Source organism: Ursus arctos, unplaced genomic scaffold (genome assembly GCF_023065955.2).
Source record: "Ursus arctos isolate Adak ecotype North America unplaced genomic scaffold, UrsArc2.0 scaffold_6, whole genome shotgun sequence".
Lineage (NCBI taxonomy): Eukaryota > Metazoa > Chordata > Mammalia > Carnivora > Ursidae > Ursus > Ursus arctos.
In genome coordinates, this window is record NW_026623078.1 from 23629677 (window position 1) to 23656444 (window position 26768).

The 26768-nt window shown below is 36.6% G+C and overlaps 1 protein-coding gene across 1 annotated transcript in view; it reads left to right on the forward strand.

Moving 5' to 3' along the window:
* The first annotated feature begins 3734 nt into the window (after positions 1 to 3734).
* The window catches only part of DNAJC5B (DnaJ heat shock protein family (Hsp40) member C5 beta), a 50589-nt gene continuing 27555 nt past the window's right edge, over positions 3735 to 26768 (forward strand). Inside the window, exon 1 of the mRNA XM_026516410.3 lies at positions 3735 to 3859. Coding sequence (XP_026372195.1) covers positions 3741 to 3859 — 119 coding nt within the window. The 5' untranslated portion in view covers positions 3735 to 3740. The remainder of the gene's footprint in view (positions 3860 to 26768) is intronic.

The window sequence follows — 26768 nt, forward strand, 5'->3', positions numbered from 1 at the left end:
GCTTAAGGACTGTGCCACCCAGGCGCCCTGAAGACTGAATACATTTTTTCCCTCAAATAAAACTGTTTCTTTGGAATGCTGAATATAGAGATAAATAGGTAAAACAAAGAGAACTATTTGCCATACTTTAGTTTCTTCTTAGTTTTCCTCCATAGCTCTCCATAAACTTTCATTTTGAAAATATCTTAACCAGATTTATCACTGCTCCTTTTATCTGTACTGGTAATGTCTACACAATACATCTGAATGAATTTATTTGAATTTCTTAGTATACCATTGTTACTTCCCCCAAAGTATTCACTTCCAAGTACCAGGAAGCCACATTCAAGCTGAAGTAGATGAGTAGATGCAAGAATTTAAGATTAGCTTGGCTTGGAAGTGCTTGGGAAACCACTGGTGGTGTTTAATTGAGAGAGTACATGACACTTAGGAGTTTTGGTTAACAGTGACCAAAACCTAGCTAAAATATGCTCATAAGAAAAAACATGTGTGTAAATTTGTGTATGGGGAATTTATTGGTTAAATCCAAGGAAAAGTTGATTGACAAGCTGTGGGAGGGGGAGAGCTGCAAGTGCATTCTGAAACAACTGGAACCAGGAGACTGAACTCTGTTGGGTCTCCCTCTCCATCTTTCAGCCACTGCTCCTCCTCTGTGGATCAGTTTCAATCTCTTTCATTTTGGCCAGCCAATAATACCTTAATTTTACATTTTACTGGTTTTTACTATCTTCAAGATTGTTCTGTATATTTAAAAAAAAATGCTAAAGAAGGACTCTTATTGGTCTGCCTTGATACCTACTCTTCCTCTACTCAACTGAGATCAGGTAAGACTGAAGCAAGTGTCAGGAAAGGCATACGATGCAGTGGGAACCTGAGCATTCCGCAGAAAAAGGAGAGCTAATAGGCTAATAGTAAACTTGTCTGTTATAATGATCTGTGTCCCAAATTTCCCAAAGGGCATTTGCTAAGTTAGCTTATATGACCCCTAACTCCATATCTTACAGACCTAAATTTTAAATCATTATGCTGATATATTCTTAGTTTGTGACTCTGGGGATCTTGCTAACCAGTGACATCTTAAAATCTCAGAGAGACTGTGGCCCTATTCATTGTCCACAAAGCCACACAGAAATCCCTATCTTCCAAACTCCGCTCATTCATGGCATTTAGTATGACTTGTGAGAAACTGGCTGGTTGCCTCCATTCCTGGGAACCATACGTGGATGTACGGTGCACAGCATCGGTACCTGGGGCATTTGTGTCTGTGGTGGCAGTAGCACAGAGGGGACAGAGAAGGGAGTAGGGAGGGCGTTAGTTATTCAGGCACTTCTTCCTTCAATTGTGAATAATCACCTGGGCTGTGGTTCCAAGATAGGCTATAGGACTGGAACACAGAGATGGATGACATCCCCCAAGCCTTGAATTGCTTACTCCCTAGGGAAGTTGTGATGGGGAGGCAAGAAAGGTAAGGTAGCACAGTAATGAAGTAAGTGCCACAATTTACTGAATGGCTGCTAGTCAGTATGGACATTAGATTTTGTTTTGTGGCAGGCAAAATCAGATTCCTTCTTCTTTTATCCTTGTGTGAAGCAGGAATTTGGGACTGGGGTCCTTCTGGCCTACAGGACACTACTTTCATAGGCTGATTAAGGAAGAGATAATACAGCCATGTCACAAAATAAGCCCTTGTCTTTGGTGCCTTTAGGAAAGATTTTTGCCCTGGTCTGACTTTTTTCAGTACTCATCAAAGCTTTGCTTTTCTTCCCCCAAGAAGATAAAGGCTCACAAAAATATTTTGGAATTCTTCATATTGTTGTTGTTCATTGAAATCCTTAGAACCACAGACACTCACAGTACCATACTGTGGCCTCAGGGACCTCTAAGGCCATCCTGACTCACCAATTGACATCTAGGGGCTCTGCTCTTGCCTATGTTGGTTTGGTCATTAGCTTGGTGAGAAGAGAGTTGGGAGGTTAGCTCCATTTGACCCCATCTACCACTGGGATGTGCCTATCCAGTTCAGCAGCCACCATTGTCACCAGGGATTCCCTGTGTTGAACATGAGTGTCTCCATACCCCTAAAACCATCTCCCGAGTCCTGGTATATTCATTTATTCACTCTTATAGTACTTGCTGTACAAGGCCCAAAGCCAAGAAATGGACAGTGATTTTCAAGGAACTTCCAGCCCTTGCAATCTAAGGAGCTTGCAATCTAAGTAATTTTTTTCCCCTTGTTTTGTTTTTGTGGAAAAATTTAACATTTACTCTTTGAACTATTTTTAAGGGTACAATTCAGTGATACCAAGTACATTCACAGTGTTTTCTAATCATCACCACTATTCCCAGAACTTTGTCATCATTCCAGAGAGAAACTATATGCCCACTAAATAATAATTCCTCACTCCCCATGCCCCCCAGCCCGATAACTTCTATTCTACTTTTTGTCTTTACAAATTTACTTATTCAAGACACCTCATATAAAAGGAATTATACAATATTTGTCCTTTTGTGACTAGTTTCTTTCAGTTAGCATAATGTTAAGGTTCATTTGTACTGTAGCTTGTATCAAAATTCCATTTCTTTTCATGGCTGAATAATATTCCATTGTATGTACATACCACATTTTCATTCATCTGTTGATGTACATTCAGGTTGTTTCTACCTTTTGGCTGTTATAAATAATGGTGAACACTGGTGTATGAACACTGGTGTATGTTTTTTGTTTTTTAATATAAGAATACATTTAATTCTTATAACAGCTCCATGATTTTAGGCACATTTCTGTCTCTAGTTCACAGATAGGGAAGGTCATGCAGCTGGTCATGGCAAGGCCAATATTCTGAGAAATTGCAACTACAGCACAATCTCTGAATTTCATACTGTGCTGCCTTTAATAAAAATAGTTATCTTTTTCTTTGAATCCATTATGTCCTGGGCATAGTATATACATTATTTCTAAATCCTTAAAATATCCTTGTGGTGTGGGTTTTATTATCCTTTTATTATAAATGAAGACCTTAAGGCTTAGAGAGTTTGAGTGGTGGATGCAGGAATGCCCCGACGTATGCTTGCTTCTCTTTGCCTACCCTAGAGCCAGAGCATAGCAGGCAGATGGGATCTGGGTCTTAGGGATAGCCCAATCCCTTCTGGAGAGACCACAGGGAAAGGATCTATCTCAGGTACAAAACCCATGAGCACTGTGGGGGACTTTGGCACCCTACAACTGCAGAGAAATTCTAACCTGGCTCCCAGATGATTTTTTCCACTTCAAGAAGTTGTCCTTTATTTCTTTTTAAAACTCTTGCTCTAACAAGGGCTAGGCCAATAGAATCAAAGTAAAATGGAAGATTATTTCCACTGCTAGCTAAATTTGGAAAATAGTAAAGGAACTGTTAAAATTCTGGCAAAAAAGAATCTACATATTCTGACCTGTGAGGATTTATTTTCAACAATTCTGAATTAGCTGGGTATTTAGATAACATTTCACTTCTATTTAACCATGTGGACAAAGCCATATTCCATTTATGTGACTGCCTGTAGCCTTTAACACCCTGACTTGAAGCTCTGCTTTTGGTTCTCCTAACCCTTTTCTCCTCTCTTTTTGTGCCGGCACAAAAATGTACTTCAGATTGTCATTTTACAAAAGGTTAAAGATAAACTGTCTTTCTCTTTAGAGACTAGGAGCCAGTATGCATAACCTTCATGGCTATTTCCCCTCTTTGCTTTTGCAGCCTGAGAAAATGGCATGTAACATAACTAACCAAAGACAGCGGACTTTGTCTACATCTGGAGAAGCTCTATATGAAATTCTTGGTCTGCAAAAGGGAGCATCAAATGAAGAAATTAAGAAAACCTACAGGTACAGAGAAAGCTCAATGATGACATTCTTGTATTACTTGTGATAGTTATTTTGTGATAGGCAAGTGCCCCCAATTAAAGACATAAACTTCATGCCAAGACCAAGTAATCAGAGTTTTGAACCTTGCGTTTCCTGTTCTACAACATAGGCAGTTAGGAATAGACAAGTATGACACTTTTTAAAAGAATGCTCTCATGATTTTGGGCCTTACGAAAAGGAAGCCTGTGTTCTAGGCCTGTAGTGTCAGAGAAAGAAAGACAGTAATCACTGAGAATGACCAGGAGTTTTAATTTACCTTCAGTGATATAGCATCATGGAATCTGGTAGAGGGATTTTAAAAAGGGGGGAGGGGTTTGTCACAATTGCTGTATTATACGCCATGACTTTCAAGTCTTCAATTTTGATTTTTCATATCTGATCTACTTCCAAGTTAGCTATTTTGGGGAAAAACTCAAATACCTTTTTCTTTAGAGCTCCAACGAATAAAAAAAAATATTGAGCAGAAAATAACTTACTTATTGTAGAAAATTTGGAAATTGCTCAAAATGAAGACAGTAACATTTATCCATAATTCTATCTCCAGCAGTAATTATTGATATTTTGTTTTCTTCTAGTCTTTTTTTTCTGTCTAGATAAGACATTTTAAAATCAAATTGGATTCGTCGCTACCCTCTATCTTTTTAATGAAGTTCTATCATGAACATATCTTGGTATTATTTAATATTGATTTTTTTATGACTATAGCTTATGGCTATTCTGTAATATAATCACTTTACGAGCTATTTTGAAGTTTAAATTCTTTTCATTTTCCTCTCTCTATACTTAATATTCCTATATGCAAATCATGATGCATGTTTCCAAGTATTTCATTATTTTCTTTTTAAAGATTATTTATTTATTTAGAGTGTGTGAGTAGGAGTGGGGGGAGGAGCTGAGGGAGAGAGAGAGTGAGAATCCCAAGTAGACTTCCTGCTGACTGCAGAGCCCCGCACAGGGTATCTCACAACCCTGAGATCATGACCTAAGCCAAAATCAAAAGTTGGGACATTCAACTGACTGAGCCACCCAGGAGCCCCTCATTTTCTTATTGAGGAATAAAGCTGTGCCTTTACAGGAAAAATTAATCAAAGTATAAATGAAACTTTCAGTTTTTAATTGCTTACTTCTTGATTTGACCTTGAATTAGGTTTTTAAAACTTACAGTTTATGTATATTTTTGACATATGGCAGTTTAGAATTAAGAAGACAAATTTGTTAGTAATCTCCTTTATGGATTTTGTTTTACCTGTCATGTTTAAAAAGCTACTCTTGATTCTAGTATTATAAAAATATTAACCCATGTCTTCTTCCAGTACATTTATAACTTATTTTTATATTAAATCTTTGATTCATTTGGAGTTTACTTTGACATAAGGAATAAAGGAAGGATTCTAGATTTATTCTTTCCCAAATCACTAGCCCACAAATATTTATTGATGTCCCCATTTCTATCTACTGATGGGAAATTCTTTGGCTTTGAATTGGAACCTTCACCAAGTGATAAACCGTGGGACCTGAAATGCCTTCAAGAAGCATATGAAGAATAACTGGCAGAGGTGAAAATTGCCATCTGGATCCAAATAGTTCTGTGAAAATGGTCAAGGAGCTTGATCCAAAGTCACTATCAGTCTTTTAGTTTATATTTCACTTCAGGTGTTGGGGACAGAAAGTCTTTGCTGTTTCAATGCTCCCCAGAGTTATTTAGGAGTGTGCCTGGGAACTGTTCAACTTCCTGTGGGTAGATACCCTTGGCTGAAAGTTACTAAACCTGACTCTTAACGCTTCAGGCTGAGACACTGTGCTGAAAATGGGATTTTGGAATCAAAGCAATTGCACTGCAAGCTTATTACTTATAAAGATGCTCCCCGAAATGAGACAAAAAGTAGTATTTACCTTGTAAGCTTTAAAACCCACTTTACTTTACAAATGTGACTTTTAATTGCCTCAATTAATTTTGTAAGCTAAAATTTCAGGTCATATCCTAATTAAGGCGCTAATTATGCTGAGTTGTTTGCCAGTTTAATAATTACAACCTAAAATCTTTTCATGTAATCAGTGTCTTCCTATTAATTTTGTTTTAATGTCATACAAATATCATTTTTTTCAGCTGATTAGGGTGCTAGTATGCTGCCAAAAGCATCTACTTCTATCTAAATTACACATTTGTATTCTGCAAGTTATTCAAAATGTATGAGCAGGCTGAAAATCCACTGAGAACATTATTCTTATATTCAGAGATCAGTGAAATTTAATAAAACTACAAACTGTTGAATCCATACTCTGCTTGATCGATGTTGCAATCCTTGGTTGTGTTCTTGAAAACAAGGCTGAATTAGATGTTTTTCTTCTCTTACATTTTATTTTTATTTTTGAACAGATAATATATTCACCTGATTAAAATGAGAACACGCAAACACATATACAAAAAATAAGTTTCCCTCCTGCCTCCTATTCCCCAGATTCCCTCTTCAGGGAAGACAATTCTTTGTGTACCTTCTAGAGAGATTTTAGGCCTATATAAGCTTATATAGAGACCTTCTGATCTGACCAAATGGTGCAGACTTGTTTCTCTCTGCTCCTTCCTGTCAAGCATGACTAAAAGCCTTGTAAATAACACAAGAGACAACTTAAGAAGAACCCTAAAATGTAGAACGAGGAAGATGAATTAGTTAGGGACCAGAGGACCAAGGGAACAACACAGTGGCAGGGCACGTTAGGATTCTCCATCCAAGAGAATGTAACCCAGGTCCAGCCCTTCCTGACACCCAATCTAGCAAGAGAAGGCAGCCAGATAGCTTTATTCTTCCTCCGAACCAAGCAAGAGTCCTGCCAACTACTCTAGACAAGGCCAGAAGAAATAGCAGGGAGACCAACCGAATGTTCCCCTAACAGTAACCTACCAGAGAACTTTCCCACCAGTCTGAGACTTCCCTCTCCCACCCAGAGACTCCACCGGACAGGGGAGATTAGCAAGTAGGATTCTTCCACAACAAGCACCCAGCTTCAGAAAGTCCTTTATTTCTCTGCAGCCTGGAGATTCCCTTCCTCCACATAATGGCACCAAGCCACTCAGCCTGGGAAGCTCCTTTCACTTTCTCAGCTAGTACCAACAAGTACCAGTGGGGCCTCAGAGGCAGGAGACAAAAGAAGACAAACATAGTACCATCAAGGCTCTGAAAATTAGACTGTCATTGGAGCCACAGCCCACAAAAGTAGGCTATGACCAACATGCTTAATCTAAACAGAGTAGATGCCTCTTAAAATAAAAAATTTAAGTAGGACCTAGAGTCTCTTAACATAATAGCCAAAATGTCCAGATACAATTAAAATCACTTTATACAAAAAACCAAAAAACAAGAAAATTGCAACTTGAATGAGAAATCCATGCCCAGACACATCATAATTATACTTCTGAAAACTAAAGACAAAGAAAATATCTTGAAAGCAGCCAGAGAGAAACAAGACATTATCTATAGAGGAATACCAATTCAAAAGAAAACAGATTTCTCATCTGAAACAACAGAGGCCAGAAGAAGAAGCACACCATTTTCAAGAAAGAAAAGAATGAAAATTACTGTCAATTGCAAATTCTATACCTGATGAAACTATACCTAGAGAATTAAGGGGAAATAAAAAAAATCCCACATGAAGGAAAACTGAAAGATTTTGTCACTTAGCCAGATTTACTCTTAAAGAATGGCTAAAGGACATACTACAAAAGAAATAATAAAGGAAGGAATCTTGCATCATTAGGAAGGAAGGAAGGAAGGAAGGACGGACAATGGAAAATGCAGAAATATGCGTAAATACAACATACTATCATCTTCATGAATTTTCTAAATTATATATGACAATTGGCACAAAAATTCTAACAGCATCTGATACTTGAGACAACGATATTTTAAAGTGGGGAGGACAAGAACACCTAAATGAAAAATTTCTGTACTTAGATTGGTAAAACACTGATATCAGTAACTGTGATAAATTATATATACATACTCAACCACTAAGAAAACTATACAAAGTAACACACTCCAAAAACTACAATTAGGCTCTTTAGTCCTGGGAGATTTATGGGAGGCCCTAGCTACCAAACTTCCAAGTATACCATGATGCACCCAAACTCCTAGCCCTGAACAGTAGACTGTGACGGCTCAAAGATGAATGCATCCCGATCATAGCCCTACAACAAAGCTACCTGATTCTGTGTCCTCCTTGGTAACTTGAATTAGGCAAATATAATTCACCAAGCAATTTAGGTGTGTCTTCTTTTCTTGATACTGACAGGCACATAAAAATCCTTCACTCCAAACCCAGTAGATTGTTGATCTATACCTCATACTGCTGCCTAATTATAATGAAGCCAGGAAGGCTGTTCAGGGCATGTGTAGGTCTAGAGTGTCTTAGAATCCTAATGGCTTTATAACAACAAGTCTAGTTCATTATTCAACAAATATTTATTGAGTACTGTTTTGGGCACTGAGAAAATTGCATTGAACAAGAGATGAAATCCCTACATTCCTGAAGTCTATATTCTGGGCTGGGGGAGCAGAGAGGCTTAATAATAAATAAAATATACAGTCTATCAGATATTGGTAAGTGCTGTGGAGAAAACCAAAGCAGGTAGGAGGTTAGGGAGTGCTAGGCGCTAGAAGTTACATATTCTCTTTAAGGTGCTCCATGTTGATTTTAACACTAAAATCCCTCAGTTGCAGTGAATTTTTTAAGTATAAAGTAGCAGCATTTAAGAGTAGAGGGTATGAAGTCAGAAAGACCTGGATTCAAACCTCTTCTCTTAGCCTCATTTTCTTCATAAGTAAAATGCAGAAAACAGTAGTGACTTCAGAGGGTTGCTAAGGATTGAAAGAAGTGATACATGTAAAGTGTTTAGCCAAGTTCTGGGACACAGTTACTGGGTACCACAAAGAATACATATGGCATCAGAGAAAGAGGCCTATAGAATGGCATTCTTCAAAGCTGGCTGGGGCATGGATGTAAGAAGACTCTCCAAGAAATGTGTGTGTGTATGCATGCCTGCACATGTATGTGTGAGAGTGAGCGTGTGTGTATGTGTGACTGTGTGTGTAGATTTTGTGACATTTAAATTCTGTTGAATACATTTAAAAGAGTGTTACAACTGTTTTATTTTAACATGCCAATGTCTGTAATATGTTGAAAATTATACCCTTTGCATCTGTCTTATCTTACAAAAAAATTAGATATCAAGTTAAAAATGCTGAGAGGACAATTTCTCAAATTTATTTTAAGGAGCATATAAGCAAAAAATTAGAATCTAGGGGTACCTGGGTGGCTCAGTCATTAAGTGTCTGCCTTTGGCTCAGGTCATGATCCCATGGTCCTGGGATCGAGCCCTGCATTGGGCTCCCTGCTCAGCAGGAAACCTGCTCCTCCCTCTCCCACTCCCCCTGTTGTGTTCCCTTTCTTGCTGTGTTTCTCTCTGTCAAATAAATAAAACCTTTAAAAAAAAATTAGAATCTAACAGGGATGGAGGGAAAAAGAGAGAGAAGGAAACCTAAACATCATACCCAAAATGATCACAAGGAGCCATTTAGGTTGATTTGGGAGAGAAGGCCTGTGGGGGCCTTCCCTACAGCCCTTTATATGTTCCATAACTCATTGTGCTGTTCAATCAGAGCATGAAATCCTCACAGCTTGTAATTCACTCTTCTTTTCTGCCTTTCCCATTCCATCACTTCCCTCAGGGCAGGCATTATGCTTTGTCTTCCACTGCACCTCCATTCGTCCTGGCTAATATTTACCAAATTCAAAAATGTATTGGTCAACAAATAGGTTTTGCCTGTGGGTATATGTCTGTTTCTCCATACTTACATTCTCAGCTTCTTCAGGACATTTTCTCAAATATTTGGTCACTTAGCTAAACAGGGAATCATTCACTGACCCAGGAAAGAGAGGGACAGCTCCACAAGGAAAGACCATAGTTTCAGATTGGGACACGGTGCATTTTTTATGGCTGTGAGACCTTCAAATAAAATGCAGTTAGGGGATAAGGAAGGGAAAACTCTGAGAAAATACAGCCAGTTATGTAATATAGAAAATATGAGTATCAAGTATTCAAAATCTCATATGCAACTTAAATGTTAGTTTTTATTTACACTGATGTGTAAATTTTTGAATTAGCTAGAAACAAAACTAAGATGCCAAAAGGGAAGCCAACTGGTTTTCCTAGTATTTTGGGCACAAGAACCTAACAAAATGTTGGCCTACTAGATGAGAAATGAGACAAAGATCTAGCCGGCCCTTAGATCCTCAGAAAACCACAAAATCAGAGTGAACTAGTTTTGTACATTAGCAGCTCGGTTTCTGTGCCTCATGAATGAGCTTGTTGATGAGGTACTAAATATCCTGGTTCACAGGGCATCAGGGACTCGATTTTTCTATTTCATTCAATTTTACATGGAACTTTCTGGAAATCATCCTCCATCTCTGAAGAGGTGAGTTTGCTCATAGTAGACCAACATGAGGCAAATGCTATTTTCACAAGAAGCCGGAAAGAGTGTCATTTCCATAGCGATCTGTGGCAACCCCAATCTGTGGTGCTTTTACCCATCTTTATTAGCAATTATAGGTCATAACAGAGGCTGCTTATGAATAAAGTGTAAATGTCAGGGGAATGCATAGCTAATAGAAGAATTGTAAATATTTACAAGGCAAAGTGATGATTCAAGCTCACAAGATAAATTGAAATTAATCTCTATCAGTACTAATTTGTTTCCTGAATTCTAAAACCTTCCACTAAGAAGAAGAGTATATGAGGCTATGTCAGGGTTATCTTTCAGGTCAGTGGCATAACCTCCCTTGTCCCATGGCAAATCTACTTGTTCCTCTTAGTTCTTCACACAACTTCATTTGTTCCAGGGCACTAGAATAATTATGATCAATGACTTTTTTTTCCCCATTCACTCATTCACTCAATGCCTATTTAGTTTTGGATACTTATTTATATTATACTGTGAGAAATGAATATATGTATCTATCTATGTATATACATGTAATTTGTACCACTTAAAGAGCTCACCTTATAAAGAGTTAGACTTAGTTAAGGTTGAAAGATACATACAGAAAGACAAGCAAAATAAGGGAGATAGTGGTGAGTGGAATAGATTGACTTAAGCATAGAATTCATATTCATCATTTACATGAAAGTGAATATGTCATTCCATCACTCATTCCTGTTCTAGGAACTATGCTAGTTTCTATAAAGAAATCAGTTCTGACATTATCTGGGAATCTAGAAGCTACTTAACCTTCCCACAGCTGTACACACACTCAGGAAAGACCTGAGAAAGCCCTAAGTTCTCAATTCTGGCTGACCTTGTATATCTGTGCAACAGGAAGTAAAGGCTAAGGCAGAGTTGTAAACTGCCTGGCTTTGCATTGAAGATGTATCCTAACACACATACAAAGCCCACCTGTGAAGGCTGGGAGATTTTTTTGTTCTAGGTGTGTAAGAAAATCTCTGTCTAATCTTTAACTAATGTTAAGCTAATGGAACAGAGACTTCAGTGGTCACACACGACTAAGAATACAGATGTTACAAAATTAGGACAGAAAAGTCACTGAATAAACAATTACAACAAACAACAATAAAAAATCACAGGGACAGGGGAGAGTCTAATTTGTAAAGCTGCCAAATTATAATATTCAAAATGTCCAGTTTTCAAAAAAATATATAAGGCATGCAAAGAAACAAGAAAGTAAGATCTATATTGGGGAGAGGAGGAATCTATAGAAACTGTCCTTGAGAATGCTTCAATTTGGACATGCTAGACAAAGACTTTAAATAAGCTAAGTACGTTTAAAGGCTAAGGGAAACCATGTCTAAAGAACTGATGGGAAAGTTGAGAATGATACCTCACTAAATACAGAATATCAATTAAAAAATGAATTTATATAAAGGAACCAAAATAGAAATTCTGGAGTTGAAAAGTATAGTAACTGAAATGAAAAATTTACTGGAGGAGTTCAATAGGCAATTTGAACAGGCAAAAGAAAGAATCAGTGAAATTGAAGATAGGTCAATTAAGATTATATGGTCTGAGTAACAGAAAAATAAAAGAATGAAGAAAAATAAACAGAGCCCAAGAGACCTGAGTATACAATCATATATATAAAACAGGAGTCTCAGAGAACAGAAAGAGAAAGGGGCAGAAAGAATATCTGATGAAATAATGGCTGAAAACTTTCCAGTGTAATGAGAAATATTAATCTACACATCCAAGAAGTTCCATGAACTCCAAGTAGAATAAACTCATGAAAATCTTCACTGAGATACATCATAATTAACTGTTCAAAGTTAAAGAGTATATTGCAAGTAGCAAGAGAGAAGGAATTCATCATGTATAAGGGAGCCTCAATAAGATTAACAACTGATTTCTCATTAGAAATCATGAGTCCAGAAGGCAATGGGATGATATAGTCAAAGCATTGAAAGAAAAAATGTCAACCAAAAATTCTATATGTAGCAAAATTATGTATCTAAAATGAAGGAGATATTCATTTATTTCTAGATAAATGAGTAACTGAATCATTGGACAACCTTTCCTATAAGAAATGCCAAAAGGAATCCTTCAGAGGGAAATGAGCATTAGACCACAATTTGAATCCACAAGAAAAATTAGAGAATACCAGTAAAAGTAACTTCACACATAAATATGTTTGTAGATCCTCTTTTTTGCTATCTGATTTAAAAGACAACTGCATAAACCAATAGTTATATATCTATGTTGAATGGCACATAATGTCTTAGGATGTAATTTGCAGCAATAGCAGCATTAATGGGGAGGTGAAACTATACAGAAGTTTTTGTACACTTTTGACAGCACGTTTTATTAATGTGAACTAGATATTTAAAATTTAAGATGTTAATTCCAATCCCAAGGGTAACCACATACACACAAAAAGCCTTAAAAATATATAAAAGAAATGATACAGGAATTATTCATTCCTAGTAATGGAGAGAAGCTAGTAATAGTAATAGGAGAATCAAACAAAAAAGATATAAGAATACAAATAGAAGGGTGCCTGGGTGGCTCAGTCAGTTAAGCATTGAACTCTTGATTTCGGCTTAGGTCTTGATCTCAGGGTCGTGAGTTAAAGCCCTGCCTTGGGATCCATGCTGGACATGGAGCCTACTTAAAAAGAAATAGAAAAATGGCAAAAGTCCTTCCTTATCAGGAATTACTTTAAATATAAATGGATTAACTCTCAAACTAAAAGACAGAGATTGGCAAGTGGATTTTTAAAAAATGATCCAATTCTAAGCTGTCTCTAAAAACACCTTAGATTCAAAGACAAGCAGGATGAAAGTGAACGTATGGAAAAAAATATTATATGGAAGTAGTAATTCAAAGAGAGCTGGAGTGGCTATACTAGTATCAGACAAAATAAACTTTAAGATAGTTATCAGAAACAAAAAAGGACATTTATTATTTTTTAAGTCGATCCTTGAAGAATATATAACAATTAGAAACATATATGTGCCTAACAACAGAGCCCCAAAATAAATGCAGAAAAAAACTGATGGAATTGAAGGGAGGGACAGATGGTTCAACAGTAGTAATTGGAAACTTCAATACCTCATTTTCAATAGTGAACAGAACAACTAGACATAAGATCAACAGGGAAACAGACTTGTACAATACCATAAACCAACTAGAACTACTGGACATCTATAGAGCAGTCTACTCATTAACACAAGTGCATATGGAACATTCTCCATGTTAAACCATAAGTTTGGCCACAAAACAAGTATCAGTAAACTCGGAAACATTTAAATCAAACAAGTATATTCTCTGGCTACAATGGAATGAAATTTCAAACCAATAACAAAAGGAAATTTGGAAAATTCAGAAACACGTAGAAATGAAACAACACACTCTTAAATAACTAATGCACGAAAAAAGAAATCACAATGGAAATTGGAAAATACTTTGAGATCAATGAAAGCAAAAACACACCATACCAAAATTTATGGGATGCAGTGAAAGTAATTTTCAGAAGGGAATTTAGAATGGCAAATGCCTACATTAAAAAGGAAGAAAGATCTCAAATAACCTAAACTTCCACTTTAAGAAATTAGAAAAAGACTCACAAACTAGACCAAAAGCATGAGGGAAAAAAGAATAGTGAAGATTAGAGTGAAAATAAATGAAATAGAGAATAAAAGAATGAGAAAATCCACAAAACCAAAAGCTGGTTATTTGAAAACACCAACAAGACTGACAAATTTTTACCTAAACTGACCAAGAAAGAGAGAAAACTCAAATTACTAAAATAAGGAATAAAAGCACAGGGACATTACAACTGACCTTACAAGAAAAACAAATTATAAAAGAAAACTATGAACAGTTGCTTACTAATAAAATTAGACAACCTAGATAAAATGAGCAAATTCTTAGAAACACACAAACTAACAAATTCACTCAAGAAGAAATAGAAAATCTAAGTAGATCTATAAAATGTAAAGATTGAGTCCATATTAAAAAAAAAAAAAAATCCAACAATGAAAAGTCCCGATTGGGATGGCTTCACTGGTGAATTCTACCAAGGAGAAGGAGGAGGTGGAAAAATAACAGTAATCCTTTCCCAAGTTCTTCAAAAAAAGTAGGGGAGAGGACACGCCCTAACTTCTTCTATAAAGCTAGGGTTACCCTGATATTAAAGTTAAAGACATCACCAGAAAACTACAGGACAATCAATATTATGAATATGAATGAAGAAATCGTCAACAAAATACTAGCAAACTGAATTCAACAACATATTAAAAAGATGATACACCATGACAAGTATCATTTATTCTAAGAATATAAAGTTGGGTCAATATATGCAAATCAATGTATTTTACCATATTAATAGAATAGAGACTGGGGCATCTGGGGGGCTCAGTCCATTAAGCATCTGACTCCTGATTTCAGCTCAGGTCAAGATATCAGGGTCCTGGGATTCAGCCCCACATCAGGCTACATGATCGGTGGGGAGTCTATTGGAGATTCTCTCTCTCCCTCTCCATTTGCCCCTCCCCCTACTCTCTCCCTTTCTCCTTAAATAAATATTTAAAAAAAAAAGAATCGAGAAAAAAATGGCATATTCATCTTGATAGATGCAGAAAAGCCTTTCAACAAAACCCAATATCCCTTCATGATAAAAGTACTCAACAAACTAGCAATAGAAGGCAATTTTCTCAATTTGGTAAGGGGCATTTATAAAAAACCCATAGCTATCATCATATTTAAGAGTTAAAGACTGAAAATTTTCCCCCTAAGATCTGGACCAAGACAGGAATGTCTTCTCTCACTACTTCCTTCAACGGTGTACTGGAATTTATACTAAGGCAATTCAGCAAGAATAAAAAACAAAAGGAGTCCAGATAGGAAAGAAAGAAAACCATCTCTATTCACAGATGACATGATCGTATACATAGAAAAACATACTGAATACATAACCAGTGTGCACATACACACACAATTAGAGCTAACAAATGAGTTCAGCAAAGTGTTAGGATTTAAGTTCAGTATACAAAAATCTATATGCTAGCACAATCCAAAAATAAAATTAAGAAAAGAATTCTATTCACAATAACATCTAAAAGAATAAAAAACTTAGGGAAAAAATTAACCAAGGAAGTAAAAGACTTAACACTGAAAACTACAAAACATTGTTGAAAGAAATTAAAGGCCGAAATACATGGAAAGATATCCCACGTTCACAGATTGTAAGACTAAATATTATTAAGATGAATCTACATATTTGATGCAATTTTATCAAAATTTCAACTACCTTTTTTGCAGGATTGGATAAGCTGATCCTAAAATTCATGTGGAAATGAAATGCAAAGAACCCATAACAAAACAGAATCTTGAAAAATATGGATAAAGTTGCAGGACTCAATACTTCCTGATTTCAAAACTTATTACAAAGTTGCAGTAATCAAAACAGTGTGGTACTGGCATAAAGACAGAAACATAAATCAATGGAATAGAATTAAAAGTTCAGAAATTAACCCATACATCTATAGTCAAGTGAATCTCAATAAGTATGCCAAAACCATTCAATGAGAAAAAGAAAAATCTTTTCAACAAATAGTGCTGGGACAGCAGGATATCTACATGCAAAAGAATGAATTTGATCTTCTACCTCAAACCTTATACGAAATTTACTCAAAATGCATCAAAGACCTAAAACTACAAAAATCAGAAGGAAACATAGGTACAAATCTTTAAGACCTTGGATTAAGCAACTGTTTTTTAAAATATGATACAAAAGAAAAAATAGATAAACTGGACTTCATCAAAATTAAAAACTGTTGTATACCAAAGGACACTATCAGGAAAATAAAGACAACTCATAGAGCTGTAGAAAACATTCAAATCAGACATCTTGTAAGTGTTTAATATCCAGAATATATAAATACTTAAAACTCAATAATAATAAAAAGACAAGTCAATTAAAAAATGGACAAAGTGTTTGAATAGACATTTTTCCAAAGGAGATTTACAAATGGCCAATAATCACTTGATTAAAATCAACATTATTCATCAGGAAAATGCACATCGAAATCCCAATAAGACACCACTTCACTTTTCGTAGGTCTGCTACCATTAAAAAAAAATGTTGGGAAGGACATAGAGAAATTGGACCCCTTGTACATTTCTGGTAGGAATATAAAATGCTACATCCACTGTGAAAAATAGTCTAGCAATTTCTCAAAAAGTTAAAGATAGAGTTATCATATAACCCAATTGTGTGCCTAAGTATATTCCCAAGAGAACTGAAAACGTATTCACACAAAACCTTGTACATGAACATTTATAACAGTATTATTCATAATAGCGAGAAATGAAAACAACCCAAATGTCCATTAACTAATGGATGGATAAACAATGGATAAACAAAATGTGGTACATCCATTTAATAGAATATTATTCAGTCATATAAAGAAATGAAGTACTGATACTTATTATGACATGGATGAACTGTGGAAACGTGCTAAATAAGAGAAACCAGATATAAAAGGCCACATACTGTATGATTCATATGAAATGTCTATACAGCAAGTCCATAGAAATAGAAAGTAGATTACTGGCTGTTACACAATAGGGATATGCAGGAATTAGGAGGCAAAAAGTTTCTTTTTAGGGTGATGAAAATAATCTGGAATTAGGTGGTGATGTTTGCACACCATTGTGAATGTACTAATGTACTAAAACCACTGATAATACATTTTAAAGTAGTCAGAATAGTTAAAATTTGCATGATATAGTTGTTTATGTTATATGAATTTTATCTCAATTAGAACTTGCTAGTTTATTGGATAAATGTTTGTTTCTGATCATGATCTTAGAACAAATTAAGTGTATTACCTTGATTAGAATATTTACTCAATTTAAAAAGCCATCCATGGGGCACGTGGGTGGCTCACTTGGTTAGCATCTAACATGGGTTCAGGTCATGATCTCAGGGTCCTGGGATCCAGCCCTGCATCAGGCTCCATGCTCAGCAGGGAGTCTGCTTGTCCCTCTTCCTCTGCCCCTCCCCATCCTCCTGCCTGTGCTCCATCTCTCAAATAAATAAATAAAATCTTTTTAAAAAGCCATTCATATAACAATGCTGTTCAATGAGCATTATTTATTTATTTTATTCCTGAGTAAGGCACACAACTCAAAGAATTGTGAATTGTCAGCCAGAGTCAGAATTAGCATTCTGTAGCAGAGAAAACTAAGATGTCTAATGCTAGATCTAAATAGATACTCTTATTAACTCTGTTTGGGGTGGGGAAACAATGGAAGCTTGTTGGAGATTTTGCTGGTTTAGTTCAGACAATTCCAGGACTTAGGGAATATGAAATCTTCCTGAAGCAAAAGACATGATTTTTTTTCCCTCTTCAGCACATTTCAAAAGGAAACTGAGGGTATTGCAGAAACAATGCTAAGTTGTTTTTCTAGTTCACTTATTTATTCATTTATTCCATAAATATTTCATAAGTATTTACTTTTGGCAGGCTTATCCTAAGCTTAGAGCTGCAAAAGACTAAAACATGCCTTCATTTAGGAAGGTATAAAACATAATATAGTACAATCAAGATAGAAAAATAGAAGAAAATGCAATGAGAAAAGACAAGAGGTTCAGGGTAGGTCTTACCATAGAAGTTAATGCTTTGAGCTGATAATTCAAGCATAAGTAAAGATGAATAGTTGGACAAAAAAGTATAGAAGTTGGGGAAAGAATGTAAGGTTAGCAAAGATAGGTATGCAAAGCAGAGATAATAGACTAAGCAAAGATGGGGAACAAAAGCCATGGGGTATCTTGGAAAAACTACCGATAATGTGGCCATGTCAGTGCATAATATACAAGCTGTGTGTGGAGGACATGAGACAAAAGGTAACCCAGGATATGATTATGGGAGTTTTGTAACCATGTTGACAAGCATACACTTGCATAGGGAGGTGGGTCAATGTGTTTCAGATTCGAATAACATGTCATTAAACCCTACAGAAAAGAAAACAACTCTCAATATTAGTTTAAAATAGCTTTATGTTACAAATCCAAATTTGAAGATAAACTCCGAGTGCAAACATAAAACAAGCCAAATTTACGGAAGGATAAAAATCATATGATCACCTCAATAGATACAGAAAAAGCATTTGATAAAATTCCTCCATTTATGATAAAAACTCAACAAAATGGGTGTAGAGGGGATGTAATACAACATAATAAGGGCCATATAAGACAAGCCCACAGCTAATGTCATACTCAGTGGTGAAAAGCCAAAAGCTTTTCTTCTAAGATCAGGAACAAGGCAAAGATGCCCACTCTCACCACTTTTACTCAACATAGTACTGGAAGCCCTAGCCAGGGCAGTTAGGCGGGGAAAGCATCCAAATTGGAAAGGAAGAAACAAAACTGTCACTATTTGCAGATGACACATTATATAGGGAAAACCCTACAGACTCCACCAAAAGACTGTTAGAACTAATAAACAAGTTCAGTAAGTTTCAGGAAACAAAAATCAATATAGAAAAATTAGTCATGTTTCTATACATTAAAAATGAACTAGTAGAAAGAGAAATTAAAAAAACAATCCTACTTACAACTGCAACAAAAAGAAGAAAACACATAGGAATAAACTGAACCAATGAAGTAAAAGACCTATGCACTGAAAATTGTAAGATATTGATGAAAGAAATTAAAGACAACAGAAGTAAATGGAAAGTTATTCCATGCTTATAGATTGGAAGATTTATTATTTTTATTTTTTTTAAAGATTTATTTATTTATTTGGCAGAGAGAGACAGAGAGAGAGAGAGAGGCAGACAGTGAGAGAGGGAACACAAGCATGGGGAGTGGGAGAGGAAGAAGCAGGCTCCCAGTGGAGAAGCCTGATGCGGGGCTTGATCCCAGAACATCAGGATCACGCCCTGAGCCAAAGGCAGACGCTTAATGACTGACCCACCCAGGCACCCCAGATTAGAAGATTTAATACTACTAAAGTGTTCATACTATCCAACACAATCTACAGATTTAATGCTATCAAAATTCTAATAGCATTTTTCACATAAATAGAACAAAGAATCCTCAAATTTGTACAGAACCACAAGAAACACAGAATAGCCACAGCAATCCTGAGAAAGAGCAAAGCTGGAGATATCATGCTTCCTGATTTTTTTAAAAATTTTTTTTAGATTTTATTTATTTATTTGACAGAGAGACAGCCAGCGAGAGAGGGAACACAAGCAGGGGGAGTGGGAGAGGAAGAAGCAGGCTCCAAGCGGAGAAGCCCAATGTGGGGCTTGACCCCAGAATACCGCGATCACGCCCTGAGCCAAAGGCAGATGCTTAACAACTGCGCCACCCAGGCACCCCTCATGCTTCCTGATTTTAAACCATATTATGAAGCTATAATAATTAAAATAGTATGGTATTTGCATAAAAACAGACACAGATTCATGGAACACAATAGAGAGCTCAGAAATAAATCCAGGTAGGGGTGCCTGGGTGGCTCAGTCAGTTAAATATCTGACTCTTGATTTTGGCTCAGGTCATAATGTCAGGGTTGTGAGATCAGGTCCCATGTCAGGCTCTGTGCTGGGAGTGGAACCTACTTGAGATTATCTTTCTCTCTCTCTCTCTGCCACCCTCTCCCCCCCCCAAGTGCCAGTCATGCATGCTCTCTCTCTAAAATCAATCAACCAATTGACTGATTGATCCAGGCATATATGGCCAATTTATAAATTATGACAAAAGAAGCAAGTATACAATGGGGAAAGGACAGTCTCTTCAACAAATGGTGAATGGTGCTGGGGAAACTACACAGCTACATGCAAAAGAATGAAACTTGACAACTATCTTACACCATATACAAAAATCACCTCAAACTGGATTAAAGATTTGAATGTAAGACTTAAAGTCATAAAATGCCTAGAAGGAAACTCAGGTGGTAAACTTTTAGACATGGATCTTGGTGATGCTTTCTGGATTTGTCAACAAAAGCAAAAGCAACTAGAGCAAAAATAAACAAGTGGGATACATCTAACTAAAAAGCTTTTGTACAGCAAAGGAAACCATCAACAAATTGAAAAGGCAACTTACCTAAAGAGAGAAAATATTTGCAAATATCCACTAAGGGATTAATATCCAAAATATATAAAGAAAACATAAAACTCAATAGCAAAACAAACAATTTAATTTAAAAATGGACAGAGGATCTGATTAGACCATTTTCCAAAGAAGGCATACAGATGGACAACAGGTATAGGAAAAGATGCTCATCACTAATCATTGGGAAAATGCAAATCAAAACCACAGTGATACACCAATAACAAAGTAGCAGAAAGAGAAGTTAAGAAAACAATCCCATTTAAAATAGCACCAAAAAGCCCCCCAAAATCAAGTAATAAACCTAACCAAGGAGGTGAAAGATCTGTACTTCCAAAATGATAAAACACTGATGAAAAAAATTAAACATGACACAAATGGAAAGGTATACCATGTTCATGGGGGGCCACCTGGGGTTCAGTCAGTTAGGTGTCCAATTCTTGATTTCCATTCAGGGCTTAATCTCACAACCCTGATCAAACCCTATATTGGGCTCCAGGCTGCATGTGGAGCCTACTTAAAGAACAAAAAAAACGATATACCATGTTAATGGATTGGAAGAATTAAAATGGCCATATTACCCAAAGCTATCTACAGATTGAGTGCAATCCCTATCAAAATGCTAACAGAAGTTTTTATGGAATTGGAACAAATAATACCAAAATTTATATGTACTGCAGAAGACCCCTCAATAGCCAAACCAATTTTGAGAAAGAACAACAGAGCTGGAGATACCATGATCCCAGATTTCAAGATACACTACAAAGCTGTAGTAATCAAAACAGTATGGTATTGGCACAAAAATAAGACACATAGATCAAGAGAACAGAGTAGAGAGCCCAGAAATAACCCACGCTTATATGGTCAATTAATCTATGACAAGGGAGGCAAAAATATACAATGGGGAAGACAGTCTCTTCAATAAGTAGTTCTGGGAAAACTGGACAGCTCATGCAAAAGAATGAAACTTGACCACTTTCTCAAGCCGTATACAAAAATTAATTCAAAGTGAATTAAAGACCTAAATATAAGACATGAAATCATAAAACTCCTAAAAGAAAACATGGACAGTAATCTTTTTGACATGGACCTTAGAAACATTTTTCTACATATTTCATCTCAGGCATGGGAAACAAAAGCAAAAATTAACTACTGAGACTATAGCAAAATAAGAAGGTTTTGCATAGGGAAGGAAAACATCAACAGAATGAAAGGACAACCTACTGAATGGGAGAAGATACTCACAAATGACATATTGGATAAGGGGTTAATATCCCAAACATATAAAAACTTATATAACACCACACCAAAAACCAAATAATTCAATTAAAAATAGGCAGAGGACCTAAACGGCCAACAGACTCATGAAAAGACACTCATCATCACTAATCATCAGGGAAATGCAAATCAAAACCACAATGAGTTATCACCTACCACCTGTCAGAATGGCTAGAACACAAAAGACAAGAAATAGCAAGTATTGGTGAGGATATGGAAAAAAGAAAACCCTTATGCACTATTGGTGGGAATGTAAATTGGTGCAGCTAGCATGGAAAACAGTATGGAGGTTCCTCAAGAAATTAAAAATAGAAATACCATATGATCCAGCAATTCTACTACTGGGTATTTATTCAAAGAAAATGAAAACAATAATTTGAAAAGCTATGCACCTCTATTTATTACAGTTATTTACAATAGGCAAGATATGGAAACAACCCAAGTAATCATCAATAGATGAATGGATAAAGAAGGTATGGAGTGTGTGTGTGTGTGTGTGTGTGTGTGTGTGTGTCTGTAGAGTGGTATATGTGCATGTATTATATAATGTGTATATAATACCATAATGGAATATTAGCCATAAGAAAGAATGAGATCTTGCCATTTGCAGCAACATGGATGGACCTAGAGGGTATTATGCTTAGTGAAATAAGTTAAACAGAGAAAGATAAATACTGTGATTTCACTTATATGTGAAATCTAAAAAACAAAACCAAGCAACAAACAAAAAACCAAAAGCAGAAACAGACCCGTAAATACAGAAAACAAACTGATGGCTGCTGGGGGTGGTAGAGGGGCAGAATGGGCAAAATGGGTGAAGGGGAGAGTACAGACTTTCAGTTATGGAATGAATAAATCACGGGGATGAAAGGTACACCATAGGGAAATAGTCCATGATATTGTAATAGCACAGCAGCTACACTTGGGGCGAGCATAGCATAACATATCTAGTCGTCAAACCACTATCTTGTACACCTGAAACTAATATAATACCGTGTGTCAAACAGACCTCAATAAAACATTTTTAAACCACAAAGAGTTATCACCTCATGCCTGTCATAACGGCTAGTATCAAAAAGACACAAGATAAGTGTTGGTGATGATATGGAGAAAAGGGAACCCTTATGCACTATTGGTGGAAATGTAAATTGGTACAGTCACTATGGAATACATTATAGAGGGTCCTCAAAAAAATAAAAACACAAAACTACTATAACTACTACATGATCCAGCAATTCCACTTCTGGGTATTTATCCGAAGGAAATGAAGAAACCATCTGGAAAAGATATATGTACCTCTTTATTCATTGCAGCACTATTTGCAATAGCCAAGACATGGAAAAAACCTAAGTGTCCACTGAAGGATGAATGGATAAAGAAAATGTGGCATTTTTACAATGGAATACTATCGAGCCATAAAAAAAGAAGGAAATCCTATAATTTACAACAATATGGAGAAACTTGAGGGCATTATCCTAAGTGAAATAAGTCACACAGAGAAAGACAAATACCTTATGATCTCACTTATATGTGGAATCTAAAAAAAAAACAGAAAAAATTCATAGATACAGAGAACAGATTGGTGGTTGCCAGAGGCAAAGGGTGAGAGTAAAATGGATGAAGGAGGGTCAAAAGATACAAACTTTCAGTTATAAAATAAATAACCCCTGTATAAAAATAGAAAACAAAAGGGGCAGGCTACACGTGTTTTAATAAAGATCAAACTGCCACAACATGATATGTGTACACAATGCTTTGCCATAAATATTACACAACATGTTAAACTACCACAGGGAAAAAAGCATCAAAAAATTAAGAGCATTCCAAAAAAGTTGTTAAGAAAGTGTTAAATAGCTTGGAAGTTGGCAATTCAGTAGTATATTTTAAAAAACAAAACAAGAGAAACAAACAAAAAATTCTATCTGCATAGTCAAATTCATAGAAACAAAGTTAGAATTGTGGTCTCCCCGGGTTGGGAGTGGAGAGGAGATGGGAAGTTGTTCAAAAGATACAGAGTTTCAGCTTCAGCTTTGCAAGTTAAAAAAGTTCTAGAGCCGTGTTGCACAGTAGGGTGAATATAGCTAATGCTACTGATCTGTACTCTTTAAAATGATGTAAATTTTATGTTATTTTTTTTTTTTTACCACAATTAAAAAAGGAACGAAGAAAGAGGAAGGAAGGAAGGAAGGAAGGAAGGAAGGAAAAAAGGGAGAGAGAGAGAGAGAAGGAGGGAGGAAGGGAGGGAAAAGGAAAGGAGAGGAGAGGAGAGGAGAGGAGAGGAGAGGAGAGGAGAGGAGAGGAGAGGAGAGGGAAAGATGTGTTCAATAGAGTAACAGTAAAACTTCAAAACCAGACTTTGGTACACAGCCAAATCAACTGTGGAGCTTCTGCAAGCATACAAATGTCCCAGACCTACAGAATTAGAACCTCTAATAGTAGAGCCATGACACATGAGTTTTTAAAAACATCCCATTCACAGATGATTCTGAGCATCAGATGTTGAAAACTACTGATTTAACTGGTGAGCACAAGAGAAATGGTAAACATAGATGACTGTAGCAATATAGATTGTCTATTCTGTTCCTGGTCCTTTTTATGAGAAATGACCCTCTTTTGGTTTATGGAAAGTGAATAAAATCCTGTATCTGAGATGTCCACTTCACTCTCAAGTTTTTGCTCCTGGCTTCCCAGTTCTTTGTCTGCCCTATCGTTACTTGGTGTTTGAATGCTCACTTGCTTTTGGTGCACTGGTCCCTTTGGATAATAACTCCTGCCAACCTTGGCCCCAAGGGACCCACATATGTCTGTACTGCCTTGTCTAGCTTCCTAGTCAGGACAGGGCAAGAGTCAGGAAGACATCCTGGAAACCAAGGGAAAAGAAGGTGTGGTCAACAAAACTTACAGAAAGGTCAAACAGAATGAGGGTTGAAAATAGGCCATTGATTTTTTCAGTTAGGATGATGGAATGGAGAGCAAGTAGAGAACTAGATATCAGATTACAGTGGGATGAAGAGTGAATAGACACTGAGGATGGAAACTTTTTGTGAAAGCTATGCTTTGAAGAAGTGTTATGAAGAAGGGAAGGAGGAGATAATTCAATAATTTGAAAAGCAGGCGAGGACATAGAGTTTTCATTTTTAAAAAAATGATGGGGTATGTTTGCTTGCTGAAGACAAACAGAGATTATTGAAGATACTGGAGTTGGGGGGTAGGGACTGATGACCGATGGACCAGGATTTGGGAAGCCCACGGGTAGATCCTAGAAAACACCGGCAAGGTTCATCTTAAAGAGAAAAGGTTCTTCCTTCCAAATAAAAAGAAGAGGGAAAGATGGCACAATCAAGCAGAATTATTTCCTTCTAATGAGCTTTTTACCTCTTTCGAAGTAGGAAATGAGGTTTCTTGTTGAGAGGGGTGAAGGAATGAGGAAGAGGAATCAAAGAGAAGTTGTAAAAGCTGGAATAACTACCACAGGAGACTTGAGAGGGAACTTACTGAGGCCAAGCAAAAGGACTGGCAAGCAGCACAGCAGACCAGCTGAGGTAGAAAAGTGTACGTCTTTATTGGCCCCAGTTTCCATGGTTGTGCAATCTTCTCCAGCGGTGTTGGTCATCCCAGAAATGGGAGCGGAAGCAGCGGAAAACTAATTTCCTTGGGGGGATGACAGGAAATCCAAACGTTTATAGAACTGAATCATTTGATTTGAGTGGCACTCAAGTGCATGACCACAAGGTTCAGACTGTGTTGTTAAGGAAATTAAGTCAGTGAGGCTGGCAGTCCGGAAGAATAGGTCCTGGTAAGTTTAAAAAATGGGTTTGGGGAGAACAAGAAAGTGAGCACTTAACACAAAGATGTATCAGGGAGTTATGCTATATGTTTTTGCACTGAGAAACCTAGAAGATAAAGACACTGGGGACCCTACAAGAACTGCCAGCCTGGACCACCAATGGAAATCGCCAGGAACTGTTTGCAGCCTTGACACAATTCACTATCACCGGCACTTGAGCTGTCAGACAGCAGGTGGAAGGCCTACAGACAGCAAGCGCCTGCTAAGGGCGTTGACTAGAACCAGTGGTGGGCGCTGCTGTTGGCAGTAGGAGACAGAATTCATATGGCCATTTCTTCTACGTCTCAGTCTTTTCCCTTGATGTCAGAGTTCAGTAAAGATTGCTAGCTTTAAAAAAAACAAGAATACAAAATTTTCCCCAAGAAACATAATAAGGTTAGAGGTCCGGAAACTTTTGTTGGAAACCTGAGCCAAATACAGAGATCTTAAGTTGTATGCAGCTCTCAGATTCTGCGCAAGCTACAGGCTGGTAAGAAAAAACATTTAAAAAAAAAGGCTTGAAGGTTTGCAGTGGCCTACTTCTGCCAGAACATCAGGTCCTTACTCCTTAAAGCACTACTTTTATGACTGGTGTAGACAAGTACTTCTAATATCGGACACATTTTATCTACTGTGTTTGCACAAATATTCTACCTTATTAGGGAGGGTAAAGGGCTGGCTCTTAAAATTAGCCTTAGAAAATAATTGTGACCAGAAAACTATCTAAGACAAAGATTTATCAATTGACATTTAAATTTTTCAAAAGTTTAAGTATTTTTAACTCTCATATTTAAAAAATACTCAAGTATAATGTCTCATAAAGTCAAGTTATTATATAGTCTAGTAAAAACTTGGGAAGATTATTTGCCGTAAAATGGTATCACCGCCTCGACTGCCACTAGAGGTCAGCACTTGACTCTCCATCTGGTTTTATATGGTGGGGGAAGAAAATCAATTCTCTAAAACAGATCATCATTTATGGTTCCTATTGTTATCTCATGCCATCTGTCTTGAATCACGAATGTGACTGTGGATCACGGAGAACTAGAGAACACCCTGACAATTGCTGGGGTGAGCTGTTCTGATATTCCATCTGCAAATGTGAGGAAATCATAGGACTGTGCAATGTGGCCT